Source organism: Hakea prostrata, chromosome 10 (genome assembly GCF_041222555.1).
Source record: "Hakea prostrata isolate BN-2017 chromosome 10, UWA_Hpros_2, whole genome shotgun sequence".
NCBI lineage: Eukaryota > Viridiplantae > Streptophyta > Magnoliopsida > Proteales > Proteaceae > Hakea > Hakea prostrata.
In genome coordinates, this window is record NC_142609.1 from 19,919,461 (window position 1) to 19,938,739 (window position 19,279).

At 39.7% G+C, this 19,279-nt stretch overlaps 1 protein-coding gene across 1 annotated transcript; it reads right to left on the bottom strand.

The window, feature by feature from the left end:
• Positions 1–2,504: 2,504 nt before the first annotated feature.
• LOC149002257 (actin T1-like protein) lies at positions 2,505–19,184 on the bottom strand. The gene is made up of 3 exons (XM_089138427.1): positions 18,983–19,184; positions 3,017–3,095; positions 2,505–2,848 (listed from the first exon to the last, which is right to left on the bottom strand). Exons 1-3 carry the CDS (start codon positions 19,132–19,134, stop codon positions 2,780–2,782), a joined length of 300 nt encoding a protein of 99 aa, XP_088994553.1. The 5' UTR covers positions 19,135–19,184; the 3' UTR covers positions 2,505–2,779.
• Positions 19,185–19,279: the final 95 nt, after the last annotated feature.

Consider the following 19,279-nt stretch of genomic DNA (forward strand, 5'->3'; position numbering starts at 1 on the left):
TGGAGTTTCCCGAACTATTGAAGTCTTCTTCTCGAAGCTATCTCTAGTTTCTTCTTCTTCAAGAGGCTCGGTACAGTCAAGGGTCAAGTGGGTGGAACAGCTTGAAGAGCATGACACCCTTAATAGAGGCAATGGCATTTCTCGGAGAACCCGGCTGGGGACTTCTCGACTCGATGAGACTTTAGAGAAATGATGGCTATCATTCAAGACGACGCATTGGAATTTCTTCAAAAAAAAAAAAAAAAAAAACCTTCAAAGAGGTGTGAGAAAAGTATTCCGTACATCGCATGGAATGGGGGGCTCTGTTGTGGAGAACATATAGCCCGAGGGACCCCCCGAGACGAACGTACACCCCCACTCAGGGTAGAGAAGTCATCTTAAGAGGATTCTGAGAATCCCTTTGGGAGTAAAACACATACCCCTCGGGACATGTGTATTCTGCATGCTCGGGATGAACAGTGCTCTCTCATGAGAGGCATAGAAAACCCCCTCGAGAGAAGGCTTATTGACCCCCTCGGGAGGAAGCATATTCACCCCTTCAAGAAACATGTTCGGAATAGGCTCAAGACTCCCACTTGGACTAAGTCCCAGAGTGACGTTGCAGATGGCCAAGTCAGAATTGGGGAGATGAGTCATCGGATAACGGCTCTATCTGGTCCGACAAAGAAGGAGCCGTAACTCCAAAGATATTCCACTCACTCTTCAACTGACGATCCGAAACTCAAGGAAGCGCAGCCTCCAGGTAACTTCTATATAAACCCACATCCTACATGGAGAAAGGTACGAGATTCATCTGATCAATTATTCATTACGTTCTTGAGAACTCTCTCAAGAACTCTTATTGTTGCCTAGGCTGACTTGGGCGTCGGAGGCGGTTCCCCAGCCAAAACTTGGCCGGACCGTTCTTGTTTTCTTTATGAGTGCAGGCATCTTAGTTATTCCAACTTGGCTGTAGAGCTCTTAAGGTGATCATCTCAGTATCCGGCCCTCGAAGAAGTTCTAGACGCAACACTAATATAAGTTCATTAGCAGACTAATGCATTTATCTGAAAATTAAGTTGTTTTTATATCTTCAAATGTACTAGATGAGGTAAGAAGTAAAGGAGAGATGGATCTAAGTTAGCTTTTTATCATTGTTGATAAAGGCGAAAAAAAATCCTTTGATGTGCACATCTCTCTATTGTGCACAACAATGCATTTTTGTACCAAATAACTGGCTGAGATTAAAGCTTATTTTTAAATTTTGTGTATAGTAGAGACTTGTGCACAACAAATGATGTTTTTTCAATAAAAGCATCCTAGTTTTTCAACAATTAATAGAAGGAATGGCTTAATCCCATCATCAGGCAAAATTTAGATGTGAACCAAACCAGATCATGTGGCATGCAGCAAGAGAAGAAAGATGTGTTAAAGTTGGTTTCACCTAAGGGTGTAAATGGATAACCGAAATCCGTTTCTGAATTCGCATCCGCATCCATTTAGGGGTATCCGATCCGTCCGATTATTAATAGGATGCGGATATGGTATACCCCTTTCTTACCGATTATTATCCGTCCGAAAAAATTATCCGATTAAGTTTCTTATTTAGACTTATTATTCTTATTTTTATAAATGTTACCTATGATATGTGATTATTTTTCTAGATTTTCTAATAAAACAGCTACCGAAGTTGTTAAATTCTTAAATTTCAAACCTAACCCTCACAAATAAAAAAGTAAAGATGTAAACAGTAGTCGAAAACTTGTATTTAATCTATATTCATGCCCATTTAGAAGAATCTACTTAAGAAAATAACTATCCAATTATCATCCGAATCCGACGAATCCGTCCCAAAAACCATTAGGATATTATCTGAATCCGTCTGAATATAATAGGATGCGGATATGGATATACCATTATCTGATCCGAATCCGGTCCGTTTACACTCCTAGTTTCACCTTTACACTATGGATATTTGTGACTAGCTAAATTAATTTGAAACTTTCCTTCTAATAAATTCTTTTACTACAACTCCCCTCCCCCCCCCAAATTTTTTTTTATGTACAAGGGATAAAGATATTACAAATGCCGTTAGTGAGAGTCGAATCCACAACCTCTTTACTTGGAGGTGTTGGTATTACCAATTGAGTAATCCATGTTACTAATATTTTTCCTCAAAGTTAAAGAAAAATAGAATATGCAAAGTTTCAATTGATTGACTCGAGTGAAGGAATGAACCATGCTTATTGCTCTAAAATCTCATAATGGCCCTAGACAAATTTATCTTTATGCAAATTTGTTCTTTAAAATATTTTGAGGGTGTTTGAACTGTCTGTGTTTTTCAAATATATAGTGGAAAGTGTTAGTGTCTTAACACTTCCGTTTTGGGATGCTGATGCAATTTTCTCTTTTTTTAATCAAACCCTCAAAAGATGAATCCTTGCAAAAAAATATCTAGCATAAGTTCCCAAGCACCATGGTAAGAAATGACTTATGCGAGGGGGGGGGGAGAGAGGGGGAAAAAAGAGGGGACGTGGGGGCGGGAAGAGAATTAGTTCTAGATTCCCTGAGCACAGCCCCACTATACCACAATTGCTTCATAGAGGCATCCTCACTGATAGCAATGATGTTTCATGTGAGCTTAACAATCAAAGATAGAATATACACCACTTTTGAGGATCCAGTAAGTCTCACCTAATAAAAGAAAAGAAGAAGCCATAGGATAGATAGATCCATATGGTGTCCATTAACATTCTATAACAACAAAACAAAAAAAACAAGATACGCGAGCCAAGAATATCTAGGGAAAGTAGACGGGCCAGTTGAAATAATAAGAATCGCGTGAGTCCTTGTCCATGTATTGGTTCCACTGCAACAAGAAAGGACATTATAATGAATCAACAATCAATGAAGGAGCAGAAACAACCGACTCATGAGAAAGCTCCAACCCCAGACAAACTCTATGAACCTAATACACCTGTACCTTATAGTTAAGAAACTCATTTACAGGCTGAAGTCTATAAGTCAGAGTCCATACCTTGTACTTATAGGGCTGCTTTTTCTCCATTGCTTTCTTCAAGTGGTATTGCTCAAATAACATTGCCTTGTCATGCCAACTGGATGCCAAGTGTTGTGTAAGACATCAAGAAGTAAAATGTGAATAGTGGCTGGCAGTATTTGGCATTGGTCATAATGGTAAGGCAGAAGTGTACAAGATGGACACATGAATACATTTATATATAGGGAAGTCAGTTTCCGATGAAAATTAATGTACTTCAAAAACAGCTCCTCCGGTAAGTGGTGATTAAGCTAAGCCGACCCTTTAATTTTCAAACAAAAGCAGTCTAAACAGATTAAATCCACACATCACTCCAAAAGTGTAACCATTTATGGATCTTCCATTTTAGACCATCTAGTCACTTCCTTAGGTGCACCAATGAAAACAGAATGTCATAAATGACATTAAGATCATGTATCATGCAAATGAGCTCACGGGAATCAGTAAATAATAAACATTGTCAGTAACCTTTGAAAAATAAAAATAATTCACTCATGTGGACCTAATATAGTTACAAAATAGGAAAGAAAATCAGTTTACTTTTCATTACATTGCAAATCTTAATAAAAGACAGCTTGAAAAAGGAATCATGAGACGTAAGAACATAACTCATAAAGATATTAAGCCGGAAACCCCACTCAATGACTAGATGTAGTAGAGATAGTTCTAGATGTAATGGTAGTGGGGGCAGCTTGTAGTATCCGACAAAGAGTTTGCAGTTCCTCATTGGAGAGCTTTGAGAACGTGTCAGCTTTAATGGAAGTTGTGGAGTCGGTTTCAGTTTGATTGGCTTGAGTATGTCCCCTGTTCTTTTTATGACAAGCCTTTCTTTGTGCTTCAATCTCTATAGGCTTCTAGTGTAGTTTCCAACACTTTTCTTTTGTATGCCATGGTTTACCACAATGTTCACATCTGATAACTACCTTTGGTAACTCTTTACTATTTCCACTTTGAGTCTGAAGGGCTCACCTATCAGGTGCAAAAAGAGGGAGCATTGCAGCACGGAGACAATCTTTAGTGTGAACAAAAGCATATGATTCCTGTAGTGTAGGAAAGGGATCTCAACTGTGAATCTGAAGCCGGATAGGGTCATACCCAACATTAAGTCTTGCTAGGAAATCATATACTCAGGCCTCATCATGGTGCTTGCGATAGGATGCAATATCATCCCCATTATTTGGCTGGAATGTGTCGCAATGGTCAATCTTCTACCATAGTGCACTAAGAGTGTTGTAGTATTGAGAGAGTGTTATGTAACCCAACTTTAGGTTAGAATTCTTTGAAGTAATGCACCAAAATTTAGGATTAGCCCAAAAGCTTCCACCAAATATTCACCAAATTCTAATAGGTTGCTAGGGTTTTACTAAATCCCCCATGGGATGATTTTCGATCAATATGGTAGGGTAAGAGTTATTACAAACTAATATGGGATGAAAAGGATTAATCTAATTTGGGATGACTAGGGAAGATTGTGGCAATGATTCATGGGATGGATCAAAGATAAAGAAGAATTTATGGTTTTGGGAAAGTTTTGGGAAGGGTTTTGAAGATCTTGGGCCTCTTTTTCTTTCTTTTTCCTTTTCTTTTCTGTTTTCTGGTTGCCGCAAGTCGAGAGATCGACAGAGAGAGAAAGGAAGCCAAGGAAAAAAAAGTCTTTTTTTTTTTTGGGGGGGGGGGGGGTGGAAAGTGGTTGCTGCAGGGTTCTAGGACGGATCACGGGGGTTTTTAGGGTTGGGGGTGGGGTGGGGTGGGTTGCTGCAGCATTCTAGGAAGGATCGCAGGGGTGGGGGGAGGGGGTTAGGATGGATCGTGGAGGGCAGGGTTCTGAGGGGCTATGAAGGGAGGGGTTGGGGTCTCCTAGGCTGCACAAGAAAAGGAATGGAAGGGGGAGGGCGGCAATGGAGTTAGGAGATTGGGGAGAGGCAAGGGGTGTTGGACTCACTTGGTGGGGCTGCTGTTGAAGATGGTGACTGCTGGTTCTTGGAGATCTATGCTGCACTTGAATACAAGAAACTAAGAATCTGCCATGGCCTTCCCAAGAAGGCCACAACCTATTTTCCTCCAAGATTTCTTCAATTCTTTATTCAATGCAGGCTGCTTTTACGATGAAGAGAATGGCTTATTTTATAAGCCTTACATCAAGAAGGAAAGCACCTAACTGTAGCTGGGAAATTGACTTGGACTCAACTAGGGATTAGAAACTAATCTACTAGGGTTTTCCTTAGAGGTTAGGATACCCTACTCCGTCGATAAGAGCTCTTGGGAGTCATCAGCCTGTTATCCCCGGCGTACCTTTGATCTATTGAGTGAGAGCCCTTCCACACGGGACTCCCGGATCACTATGGCCGACTTTCGTCTCTGTTTGACCAGTCGGTCTCACAGTCAGGCAGGCTTTTACCCTTACGCTCACGAGCAGAATAGACGCTTGAGCCTACCTTCGCACACCTCCGTTACTCTTTAGGAGGCATCTGCCCCAGTTAAATAACAGCCACATAAAATAAAAGCACTTGACTTGAAATAAAAGACCTAAATTATCCTAAAAAGTCCTACTTAAAAGAAAGCTTCCATAAGACACTAGAACTCAACAACTAACTTAACTAAGATTTCAAGATAGAATTGGAGTAAGAAAAATAAAACAAAACTTTTGAAAATAAAATCAGCAACTAATTAGGGCTAAAAATGATCAAATTGCCCCTACAGGTTCAGCCAGCCATCGGTGCTCCATCTTGGTTGGGCCTTGGGGCCGAGACCCTGGGGGAGGGCCCTTGTTCACATCCGAGTGACATCAGTCTGCATGGTCTCATGAACTTTTTTAATGAACCTCACAGACCTGAACTGTCCTGAACCCTACTTCCAACTTCCCTATAAGTCTTTTGTGCAGCAGTCCAAATACTAGCAGCAATCTCCAATAAAAGGAAGGTTTGGTGTAACTTTAGTTTCATAGATCTAATTAGGAATACTACTACCAGAGAATTATGTGCAAGCCATCGATCTTGTGCTGATCTAGGGTTTTTTCCTTTTCTTGGCCACATTAAGTAATTTGAACCATCTAGGATTGTACGAGGGCTGGTTATCAGTCTTATCAGGGCTTTCAGTTGTAGTAGATATAGGGTCTATGGTTTTAGTTGATTCTGATGTAGTCATCTTCTCCCAAATTGTGTGTAGCAAACCCTACTGAACTATTTGGGTCAAACTTAGCATATAATTAATTACAACACCAATTGGTACTTGCGAAGTACAATCAAAGATTCTTGTTGTTCGTTCACCCATTGTAATGAGATAATAACTGCTAAGCTACAACAGGAAAAATAGAACTTCAACTTAGTAACAAGGTTATTTGAACCATCTAGGATGGTTCTATGTAAGTCTGAGATGGGATCCTTCACAGGTAATAGGTGAGGGGGACAACCACTGTTTTACCATCACCAGACCCCCCCCCCCGGGGCTCCTCCCGGGGTCTAAAAACGCAACTGGTTTTCAGATCCTTTTATGTAGTCCTTGGAGGTGCTTGCAATGGGTTTCTCAGGTTTCTCAGGTAGAGCGGGTCATCAGGGTCTACCGTGGGAAGAAGAATAAGTCAGTTGCAGATTGGAGCAAAATACCTTGCTCCGGTTGAGGTTTGGGAGGAATCCTTCATTACTTTTCTCGTACGCAGGGGAACAAATTTGGCGTAGCTCTGATACCATGTAGACCCAGGATTGCTCCTGAATCTCAACTAAGTGTTACCGTTTTTTCCAATTGGGGATGGAGTACAAATTAGATTAGGAAACAAATAAAACATAAAGGCAGAAAAAACATAAGGAGAGGGGAATACTATTTTGATTAGGACTTTTCCCAATCACTTGAGCTAGCACTGCTTCTGGGTGGAGTCCCTCACGACACTACCAAAAATTTCCGAACTATTGTCAGAAAGCCAGTTGAAAATTTGTACTCAACTCCTGTGAGGTTTCCTCTAGCTTGATACTGCAGTTTTGCCAAGATTTAGCTACACGATGTAAATTATATACTGTGTCAAGTTTTCACAGTTTTTGTGGCACATGGCACACAATCTTGAGATTGTCATACTAGAAGCCATTAAACTTGATGAAAATCCAGCAAATAGTAATTGTTAGACAAAGAAATACTTTCTCAATAATACCAAGGTGCAGCGGGGCTCTGTCAAAGTTACAGAAAAAACAGGAAGTGTTCTCTGAAGGGAAGAGAATTCCCTAAAAAGAAGACATGCATGATCAAACATGGTAATTGCGATGTAGGACTCACGGCCACCCCCATGAAGACCCCAGGAAGGCCTAGGGTAGTTCTGTAAAACCCTGAGGCTCAGCCAGCAGCACGGAGCATTTTTTGATCAATAGGGACATTTTGGTCATTGTTGCCAGCCCTATTCCACTCTAAGTCGGTCTTGTTAGATGCATAATTATATTAGAAGTCTAGTTCTATTTTTATTTTTGGGATAATTACTGTTGCCCCCCCATATACTTTGATTTTATTACTACTTTATCCCCTGTACTTTTTAAAATTTATAAATCCAACCTTTTACTTTGTCTACAATTACTAATGGCCCCTACCATTAAGCTCCATTACTTTACTGATGATTGTGGCATCTATATATTTTTTCAAAATCCCAAAAATAACCTTAGTGTCATCTCTTTACTTATTTACCTTTTTGTCAAGTTATAAAACTACCTATAATTAACCATGGAAAAAAATTAACCTTAAATCCATTTTATTCTCTAAAAAGAAACCACCAAATAAAGGAAATATGTGATTTTTCTTCTCTACAAAGAAACCACCGAATAAAAAAAAGATGTGATTCAATAAAGCTCAAAATAGAAACTAAATATGAGAAAATATCAAATTTAAATCAAAGTTGGAAATTTAAAATCACCTAATATATGCTAACCATTGTGCATGTTACCAAATTTCCTATCAATTAACATCTTATATGCTTAATTTGTTTGTAAAACTTCCATCATTATGATTGTGAAAAATTTAAGTGGAGCATGAGTTTCAACAACCATAAGCATGTGGTCCCACCAATCCTCGAATTAAATTCTCAGAAGAAAACAAAAAGAAAAATAATTTTAGGACAACACTTCCAAGATGAACCTTACTTGAAAATCTATATGATTTATATTTGTTAGTGCAATAGTAAGACCCCCATTAACAAGTATCACGTTGCAACATAGATCATTGTTGTTTTGTTCGTTTGTGTAAATTCCAAGAATTACAACACACAGAGAGATTCATTTCTTTTCTCTTAGATCACTGCTCCTGTTGTTAGAACTTAAATTTATACTGGTGAAAAATTCGTCTTTACCATGATGCACATTTTGATAGATTTAGGGACGAAGAAGCAAGATCTCACGAGGTAATTCATTCACAAACTTTCTTGATCTGGGTCTTCATCACATTTTAAATGAAGACAACAGGTACTCTTTCAAATCCAAAATTGATTCTAAAATATAAGATTTTAAAGATATAATTGGCATTCAATATATAATTTCTATAAATGAAGGTAATGTCATCTTTTTGATTTCTTAATTTTAATGAAAGGCAAAATAGACATCACATATTCAATGTTAACAACCACTTAATACCGTTAGACGTGAGGGGGGCAATAGTAATTTCATAAAGGAGGTTTGATTAGTAATAAAACCAAAGTATAGGGGGACAATAGTAATTATCCCTTTGTTTTTCTATTCAAATCAGTCCTTAAGTAAGAGTCCTAGTCTAGTTAGGAGCTTTATTTAGCAGGATTGTTTACATGGTCCAAGGTCTCACAAGATCTCGGTTTTTGAGATGTTGAGACAAGATGTCATGTGGATTAAGACGATCCCAGAAATATAAAAATGTCAGACAAGATCTCAGTAAACTCGAAATCTCATATCTCGCAAGATCTCGATTGAACCCTAGTTTTTAGAATACCACATCTTGTTCAAGATCTCAAATCATCTCACCTTGTCTTGATGCTTCTTTTAACTTTGCTGGTATTGGTGTTTTGGTCAGATTTTTGCCAGAATGTTGGTTGAATCGCTACCTAGGCTGCATCAACAAACTATCCAGCTCACCTATGACAAAGATCTACTGATTTTGAAGCCAATCTTAAAGCAAAGTGAGTGTTCTTCCAAAACTTCAAAATTATGCTCTACACTGGTGGAGGTGGTGCTGGTGCTGGTGAAGCACAGTTGGAGGAATTACTTAGTCAATGATTTTACTCATTTACTCTCATGATGTAACTTATAAGTACACGAATATTGTAATGTGAAATCGTGACAATTGAAGATGCTTAATGTGTTATTTGACTTTAAACCTTTTTGTTTTCATTTATATCAAGTAATGGTTGTGTGCTTCATGTTTTATAAGCTTGCATGTTCACTCCTTCAACATATTGATTTAAAAGTTCGGGTCTAGTTGGGACTCATACATACACCTGTTTTCTCATGTATCTAAAGGCCACAACTATGTTTAGAAGGCCTAAAATAGGCTAAATAACAAATTCCAGCCCAAAATAGACCCTAATACCCACCAAGATGGGCCCTCAAGTTGGTTGAGTTGACTGGGGATTTTTACCAGATTTCCCACCGAGGTCTAATGAGATCTCAATTTTTTGAGAGATTGAGACACTTGATGGGACCAAGATCTCAGACCGTGTTCTTTTAGTTGTTGTCCAACAGTCCAAGTTTCACCAAAAGTCTATTCCTACTCTTATTGTGTAATTAGAATCATTCTAATCTAAGGATAATTGGTGTATGAGTACTAATTATTTTAGAAGTTCTTATTTGTTTTGCTTTCAAAGTTGATTCCAAGTATGAGTCCTTCACTATAGGCTATAAATACAGCCCATATATGTTAACAGATAAGTTTATGTTGAATAAAAAATTGATTGAAGGAGACTAAGGTTCGTATAGGGTCCTTGGGAGTTTCTAATGCAAGAAGGGCTAGTGACAGCTTGGTTGATTGTTTCTCTTTCTTTCAGTCTTCATCCACAGCCTCCTAATCTAGTAAGCAAACATTCCCACCCCTTCTCTTCTTCGCCTACCATCACACCCATTATCTCCTTTCCTCATCCCTACAGCACCTCTTCTTGCTCACCAAACACCCTCCACCAAATCCCATTCCCTTTAGGAAATCTCACCTTCTCTCCTCCCCTAGATTCCGATCCCAACCTTAGCCCTAATAATCCCCATATCACCCTTTTCTTCCTTGAATTTTCTTGAATTCTTGGATTTTCTAGAGACCCAAAATTCAAGGTCAAGCATACACCAATCTAACCATTAGATCTATCCCAAAGTTTAGGAACCTCATCCCCTCAACCCTAGTGACCTTCCATCCCAATTTCAGCCCTACCGGACCAACCAAACCCTAATCTAAGCCCTAATTTCCCAAAACTTTGGATTTCTGGAATGCAGATCTGAAACCAGAAACAGCAAGGTACAGGTCTGTATCTCATTCACTCTAGACATCCAAACCCTAGCCTAATCTAGTAAGCCATCCCTACAAACCGTTAACCCCTAAACAGCCCTAAATCCTAACTGCAAGGTTTTGAAAACCCTAATGGCCTGCTGATTCTCATTATTAGATCCTAGATTTTGACCTCACCCCAGTGAGGTTACATCAATCGCTTCCTCTTCTTCAAGAATTCATTAGGCACCCCCACCAAATATCCAAATAGTAGGCTCACATCATGAAAAACTCCTTTGGTACAAGAGACTTCTAAAATAAATGAACCTGAATCCACAGGTTCCTTAGCACCAAAGCATATGATGAACATGGACTTCCATAAGATTCCTAGACCAAAATATTAATGGAATCCTATTGACTTCACGTGCCTTCCATCATAAGGCACCCTGTGATGCTTTCCTTCTTTATATTTCCTTTCATGTGTCTTCACACTTCTACTTGATGCACAAGGCAAATTTCTTGGCAAACAGTGTGCTAGAACAAAACATAAGAAGAGGGCTGGTTCACTTAGCCAATTGGTGAATGATGTAACCCTGGGTTACAGGGGCAGTAGGAGGATCTTTTCTAAGAAGCAGCAGGCAGCCTAGGTTGAAAACCTTGCTGTTTGGATCAAAATCTTAGAGAACAGCAGCATATAAAGGCTTATAACCCTGCTGCTTAGGCCTGGAAGTTGAGGACGACAACTAACCTTCTTTAATATTCTCACAATAGGTCAATTTGGGTTTGATCCTTGCTGTCCAGGTCTGAATGTCAATGAAGAGCAGCTAAACTTCCCAAAACACAGTAGGATCCCTGTGGCAAGGTCTAAATTAGTTCCCCACCCTTGGTCCAGGTATTGAGTGGGTTAAGGGTTATTAAGAGAGGAACTAGGGTTCGGCCAAGCTAGGGATGAGTCTGAAATTGAAGGAGAATTTTCTCTTTCTAAATAGGGCTGTAATTGCAAAGTTTTGGAAGCTAGGGTTCTGTAATTTTCTAAGCCTTCTAGAATTCTAGGGTTAGGATAGGGTGGGAGTCGAAGGCAAAAGGGCTGAGTTTGGGTTAGTGTTTTTTAATGATATTAAGGTTTAGGGTTTATGTGAGGAATATGAATTGCAGGAAAATTCTGCAACTAAGAAGGTAGTTTTAGAAGTAAGAGAAGAGAGAGGCGTGATCCTAGGAGAGGGTTAATAGGGAACGGCAATGGGGGATTCGAGGGTTTTATGTAGGGGAGGAAGGCTGCTGCCATGGGGGAAGAAGAAGAGGGAGGGTGGTCTGCAATTAGCAGTAGGCTGGGGAATTGAATTGGGAATGGGGTAGGGGATTGTACTTACTTTACTTGTTAGAGAGTGGACTGGTTCACTCTAGGCTGCTGTAAGGGACGTCACAAGGCTGCCGCAGGCTTCAGAAGAAGAAGAATGAGAACATTGCAGAAACTTCAAACCCAAAATTGTCACACCCCACCTGTCGGTCTCGGTTACCCGCCCGACAACCCGTGGGTGCGATCCGTCACAAGATCCAAGGTTTTAGTCTATCAACAATATTTAAGACAAATAAAGATAATCAAGAGCAAAGAATATTCAATAACTGAATTAAATGAATTACAGGAGTCCAAAATACTCCAATATCAAAGGAAAGAAATAAAGAATAAAACAAAAATGAGGGCAGCGGAATAATTCAAAAGTGTTTATATCAGTTTCTTTCCAGTTTGCTTTTGCTTTTCTAAGTCAATGAACTTAGACTCAAGTTTAATAAGGTGAGGGGTCCTCCAATTCTTCTCCAGTCTCTGTGCGAATTGCCTGACTACCTTTCGCCTCTGACCATCAACCGGTGCGATAAGCGCACTCCATGCACCCGAGGAACTCCCGCACATGCTATTTCCATCTCCCACTGGCGGTGCCACATCCTCTTCATACGGGATGGTTCCTTCATAGGAAACCAACCCATTTTCAGATATAACTCCTTCTGTGCAGGCTATAAACATACAAAGAATAAAGGAATGAGTTCTAAAGAACTCAGTAAGAAACAATCATAAATCTCATCCATCATCCAATAATGCCATGATACAAAAGTAATATGAATGATACTATGCAAGTCTCTAACGGTTGACATGCTTTAAGATAAACACCAGCCCTCCTCTGGGTAAGTCTCAACACTCTGATCCGGCAAGGACTGGTTACCTCTGTAGGGATCCAGGGAAAGTCCACACCTGGCTCACAAACCATGATTAGGGGTTAAGTCCACACTCTCTTACCACGACCATTGGTAATGAGTACTGGCGCATGTCGGGCTTCTAATCCAATGCAAGGTCATAATGGTTACATGAAGTCGAGATACATCCCCTATGGCACCAACCAACTCGGTTCAGTATCCTTTGCAACCTAGGAGTCAGAATCCTCACAGACTAGCTACCTCTGTTGGACTCCACTCCTTAACCCTGGTCATCCACATATTATTGGGGCGGATGCTCTCATGATTCCTCGCGACACCCGGTCCGGTCCTTGGACATCCATGAGCCCAACCCTAACATATGCAACCCTACCATTTATATGACTAACAGTGGACCACCAAGTCTCATCACTGTCATCACGGGTCACTCGGTTTCAATCCCCCTACCGAAAGGGTAGTAGCATGTGGGGTACCTAGCCATGCAATCTAGACTCATCCTAATAATGTCATCAATTAATCATGATAGTGCTGAAGGTATCAGCAGGCATGTGTCCCATTCCACAACCTTCTGATATCACCAGCCAAAATATCCCAACTATCATAACCATATAACATTCACAATTCACTAGATAATTATGAAATCAAGGCAAACAGCAGTAGTATATCAGAATTAAATACAACTACAACAACATACAACAATAGAAATTAAGACTAACAACCATCAGATTAACATGTTCAAGTATATGTAGATAGATAAGATAGATTGTCCTTACTTGCATATAATTGGAATGTCCGTAAAATGGAATCCAGTAACTATTAGAAGACTTTTCTTTCAAACAGTAAACACCTAAACACAGGGTTATTAGAATATATAAGTCACATGAATCAATTTGGATCAGAACCAAAATCCAATTGGTCACTGTTTACCAGCCGGTCGCTTAGGTTGAGCGACCGCCACTAGTGATCACCCCAAAAACAATGAGTTTCAATCCGAAACTCAGGCTTCTGATTACTCAATTTCAATCCAGATTTCGAGTAATCTTGACCTAAGTCTCGAATCAAACACTCCCTAAGCCAAAAGGGTGAGGGAAAACTAACCATTACCATCAATAGATTACCCATAACCCTCCCCTTGACTGGATTAACCATCTCACGGAAATAGGGTTTTGTTTACGGTTATTCCAGTCAAGGGGAGGGTTATGGGTAATCAATTGATGGTAATGGTTAGTTTTCCCTCACCCTTTTGGCTTAGGGAGCGTTTGATTCGAGACTTAGGTCAAGATTACTCGAAATCCGGATTGAAATTGAGTAATCAGAAGCCTGAGTTTTGGATTGAAACTCATTGTTTTTGGGGCGGTCATTAGTGGCGGTCGCTCAACCTAAGCGACCGGCTGGTAAACAGTGACCAATTGGATTTTGGTTCTGATTCAAATTGATTCATGCGACTTATATATTCTAATAACCCTGTGTTTAGGTGTTTACTGTTTGAAAGAAAAGTCTTCTAATAGTTACTGGATTCCATTTTACTGGACATTCCAATTATATGCAAGTAAGGACAATCTATCTTATCTATCTACATATACTTGAACATGTTAATCTGATGGTTGTTAGTCTTAATTTCTATTGTTGTATGCTGCTGTAGTTGTATTTAATTCTGATATACTACTGCTGTTTGCCTTGATTTCATAATTATCTGGTGAATTGTGAATGTTATATGATTATGGTAATTGGTATATGGTTATGATAGTTGGGGTGTTCCTTTTGGGATATCTTGGCTGGTGATATCAGAAGGTTGTGGAATGGGACACATGCCTGCTGATACCTTCAGCACTATCATGATTAATTGATGACATTATTAGGATGAGTCTAGATTGCATGGCTAGGTACCCCACATGCTACTACCCTTTTGGTAGGGGGATTGAAACTGAGTGACCCGTGATGACAGTGATGAGACTTGGTGATCCACTGTTAGTCATATAAATGGTAGGGTTGCATATGTTAGGGTTGAGCTCATGGATGTCCAAGGACCGGACCGAGTGTCGTGAGGAATCATGAGAGCATCCGCCCCAATAATATGTGGATGACCATAGGGTTAAGGAGTGGAATCCAACAGAGGTAGCTAGTCTGTGAGGATTCTTACTCCTAGGTTGCAAAGGATACTGAACCGAGTTGGTTGGTGCCATAGGGGATGTATCTGGATTTCATGTAACCATTATGACCTTGCATTGGATTAGAAACCCCGACATGCGCCAGTACTCATTACCAATGGTCGTGGTAAGAGAGTGTGGACTTAACCCCTAACCATGGTTTGTGAGCCAGGTGTGGACTTTCCCTGGATCCCTACAGAGGTAACCAGTCCTTGCCGGATCAGAGTGTTGAGACTTACTCAGAGGAGGGCTGGTGTTTATCTTAAAGCATGTCAACCGTTAGAGACTTGCATAATTAGAAATCATAGTATCATTCATATTTTGCATTTATTCATATTACTTTTGTATCATGGCATTATTGGATGATGGATGAGATTTATGATTGTTTCTTACTAAGTTCTTAGAACTCATTCCTTTATTCTTTGTATGTTTATAGCTTGCACAGAAGAAGGAGTTATATCTGAAGATGGGTTGGTTTCCTATGAAGGAACCATCCCGTATGAAGAGGATGTGGCACCGCCAATGGGAGATGGAAATAGCATGTGCGGGAGTTCCTGCGGGTGCATGGAGTGCGCTTATCGCACCGGTTGATGGTCAGAGGCGAAAGGTAGTCAGGCAGTTCGCACAGAGACTGGAGAAGAATTGGAGGACCCCTCACCTTAATAAACTTGAGTCTAAGTTCATTGACTTAGAAAAGCAAAAGCAAACTGGAAAGAAACTGATATAAACACTTTTGAATTATTCTCGCTGCCCTCATTTTTGTTTTATTCTTTATTTCTTTCCTTTGATATTGGAGTATTTTGGACTCCTATAATTCATTTAATTCAGTTATTGAATATTCTTTGCTCTTGATTATCTTTATTTGTCTTAAATATTGTTGATAGACTAAAACCTTGGATCTTGTGACGGATCGCACCCACGGGTTGTCGGGCGGGTAACCGAGACCGACGGGTGGGGTGTGACAAAAATCGTGGAGCTCCTCCTTGGAACCCACAACTCCAAATAGCCTTCAAATCACTCTTCAATTTTATTAATCCAGTCTGAATCGTTTACAAGGTCCGAGGGCTTTTTTATAGCCTCATTTCATAGGACTCTGTATAAGGAACCAACTTGCTTTAATTTAGTAAACCTACTTGGCCTCAACTTATGGAATCCAATTAAAACTCAACTACTTCGAAAGAGGACTCTCAAAGCAACTAAAAAAAGGAGTCTTCTAGTGAAATCCTGAACAAAGATAACATGCAAAACAAATAACCAACTTCCATTTTGAATCCAACTTGAAGATTGGATTCCAACTGGGACTCCTACTTACACAAGGACTCTTTAATGACTTGATCAAAACAAAACCAAAATAAAAAATATAAATAGATGTAGACTCCCAACAGCACTTTGCATCTAACTAACCCTACGACCCAAAAGAGGGGGTAAAATGATCAAAACATCCCTGGTCAGGTTCACCCAGTCCTAGGTGCTCAATGTTCTCAGGGATGTTTTTGGGCTCAAAATTTGAGGTGTGTATGCTTGCTAACCCTTGTTACATGAGTGAACCAACTCATTGGGCAATAGGACCACCATCATTAAGCTGGGCTGGAAATTCTTGTGTCTGTCAACCCAGATTGTGGGAGGTGTAACAGACCCCACAAGCTGGACAATGGGTACTGGGAAAGGTGGGGACGAACATGACTTAGGGAATGATAAGAAGAATCACCAAGGGGGTCCACAAGAGAAGGAGGCTGGCTGCACTAAATTTGCATCTTAATGGAACCATGGTTTATAGATCAGTGTCACTAATTTAGAACATTGTCAAGTTTAGTTTCGATTTTCTAGTTGCTTGAGTGACAGGCTAATGTTCTCCGTACATTTGAAAGACTTAGAAGCCACCACCACAGTGAATGAAGCAAATTTGAGACTGCTTCAAGCAAAGAATTATGTTTTCCTAGGATGAAGAGCGGAGGGAGACAAATATCGTTATCTCCCTATACCTTCTTCTCCCTCTGCTGCTCAATCATCACTGCTGCAGCTGTGACTGCAACTGAGCACCATTGCTGTCTTGAGAAGGAGTGAACGATTCTTGACGTCCGAGGTTGCATGCTGATGCAGCTGATCAGAGAACAAAGGAGGCTGATGTAGGTTCACTTGAGGTGAGAGACATAAAACCAAGATCTTTGAAAAACCCAACTCAAATGGGGAGAAAACTAGGGTTCCTTGGGTTTTCTGGTTGGGGTGTATGAGATGCAGATAAACAATTTCAGATTGGTCTTGAATAACTTGGTTGGCATTAATGGGTGTAATAGTTTCAACAATGGGGTCACTAAAGATGAGACAGAAAATGGTTTTTTTTTTATTACAATTCAGGAGTTCTTGTCAAATGGGTGAAATTGTTCAGATGTGGGATGATGACTTTTACTAATGGGATGGGACAGTAATTTAGATTGAACCTAGGTGGGCAGGCCTTGTATATTGATAGATTTCAGATGTGTAGACTCTGGAATAACATATTCAAGATTTAGACTTTGGAGAAAACTCTAATATAAAAAAAAGCGGATACTGGGTTTAGGATGGAGGGAAAGGGCTGCAATCAAGATAGAAGGTCATGGGTTTTTTAATCCTGGGTTTGCTGCTTTGTGTGTATTTAGGGGTCAAGCTGTTGATGAGTTTAAGTTATATGGATGAGGTGCAAGTCTGATTTGAATGGGGGTTTCTTGGATTCAAGAAAGCAAAGGGCAGGGGAAACAGCTCCAACTTAATATTGGCACTCATCAAGTTAGCTCTTTGCAATCAGCAATAACAATCTTAATTCAAGCCTTCTTTCTATTCTTTCCTAAAGAACATTCATGTATAACACACTTATTAAGTGAATGAATATTGCAACATAGGTGCATGTAAATAAATAATTTTGTCCAACAGAGATGAGGAGTGAACTGGAAGAAAAAAACTAGAAAAGAAAAAAATGTGAAAATGATAAAGAAAAGTAGAAATATTAGATATTTTGATGGGGTTAGGGCTTCTTATCTACAATACTACAACTTTAGCACACTAGATAGGAAGGTAGCTATGGCACACAAAGCTGATAGCAAGGATTGGACAAAGATTTAAAGACCAAAGGGTAGACCACAAAGTTACTTGGCAAGAAGTGCAAAGAAAAGATACGAATGGCTTCAGGTTGACTAGAACCATCATATAATATAAAGTAGAATGGTGAAACAGGATCATGGATTATGTTGAGTTTCGTCCAGTACTAAAATCCAAGCACTAAGCATCAAAAAACATTTAGTGGGCGACCATCCAACCAGCTAGAAACCAAAATTTGGTTAAAGCCTTGCAAATTTTTTGGGTAAAACTCATGGAATGCGCTGGTGAATACTGGTTGAAAATATCAAAATTTCTGAAATATTGAGACTGGTCAAAATCAGTCAAAAGTGGATTTTTTAAATTACCTTAAGGTTTCATCTCAGTTAGCTGCAAAAGCAAGTTGTATAAGATCACCGTTGAAGACATGAAAATTTATTGATATATATCCCAAAACCAACTAAGCCTTTTCCCTACCACTTTCTACCGCACTTGATGCAGCTTGTTAATAGGGACCTCCGCTCATCTACCTCAGATGGACTTAGATTCTGAATGTATGCTCTCTATAGTAGCAAACAGTTGGGCCATGACATGTAAGACCTGATGTTGTATGCTTCCTCATCTATATATAAATAAAATTTCTGTTTCGCTGATCAAAAGAAAAAAGATCACTGTGGGTACTTTTTGATTACAGTTAGATAACATTTTAGACATTCTTGATTTGCTGAGTCCCTGCAAGGCACCTCCAAATAAAATATAACATAGAAACTCCAACCACTTGGGCAATTCGAATGTTAGTAAAAAAAAGACGCTATAGACCAGCAAGGCAAAACTTCTGATTCTTTACCTCTGCTAGTAGGATTTCAAACAATCAGGCGTTTCTTAACAATCACAAAACCCTAGTATAGTACCAAAATTCTACAAAATAACAAGTAACTAAAAACACACCAAATGAGAACTTCTACCCATCACTGCAATATTGATTGAATTCAATACCCAAAACTGAAAGGGATGGAAACCTTTCAGAATAATTAAAAAACAAAGAAGAGTAAATTGCAGAAAGATAAACCCATTCAGCCAAATTCTGGACAGGAGAAGAAGCTGAGGAAACGAAAGAGCTTACTTTTGCTGATTGGGGAGCTGCCACATGTATGGATTAAACAATGTGATCACAGAGAAAGCAGCAGAGCCGATCCATATGTTCTGAAATCGTTCTGGATCGGCATGTGGAACTCCTGGGTCTCCACGGTACGCGCTGCCGAAAAACCTCTCCATCTTTCTCTTGCAGTTTTGCAATTTTCCCTCTGCAACCACGCTAGTGTCCTTATCCAACTCCAGGGGAATCCAAAGTGCTTCATTTGGGCTATCGAAATTCCCATTATACCCCTACTTTAGCGTACCGTAGGAAGGGTCGAGCTAG

Coding starts and splice junctions, on each gene's coding strand:
- LOC149002257 (XM_089138427.1), bottom strand. CDS start 19,134: ATGGAGAGGTTTTTCGGCAGCGCGTACCGTGGAGACCCAGGAGTTCCA. Junction 3,096..18,982: donor CAGCTCCCCAATCAGCAAAA/GTAAGCTCTTTC, acceptor CTTGGCATCCAG/TTGGCATGACAAGGCAATGT. Junction 2,849..3,016: donor AGCAGCCCTATAAGTACAAG/GTATGGACTCTG, acceptor TTCTTGTTGCAG/TGGAACCAATACATGGACAA.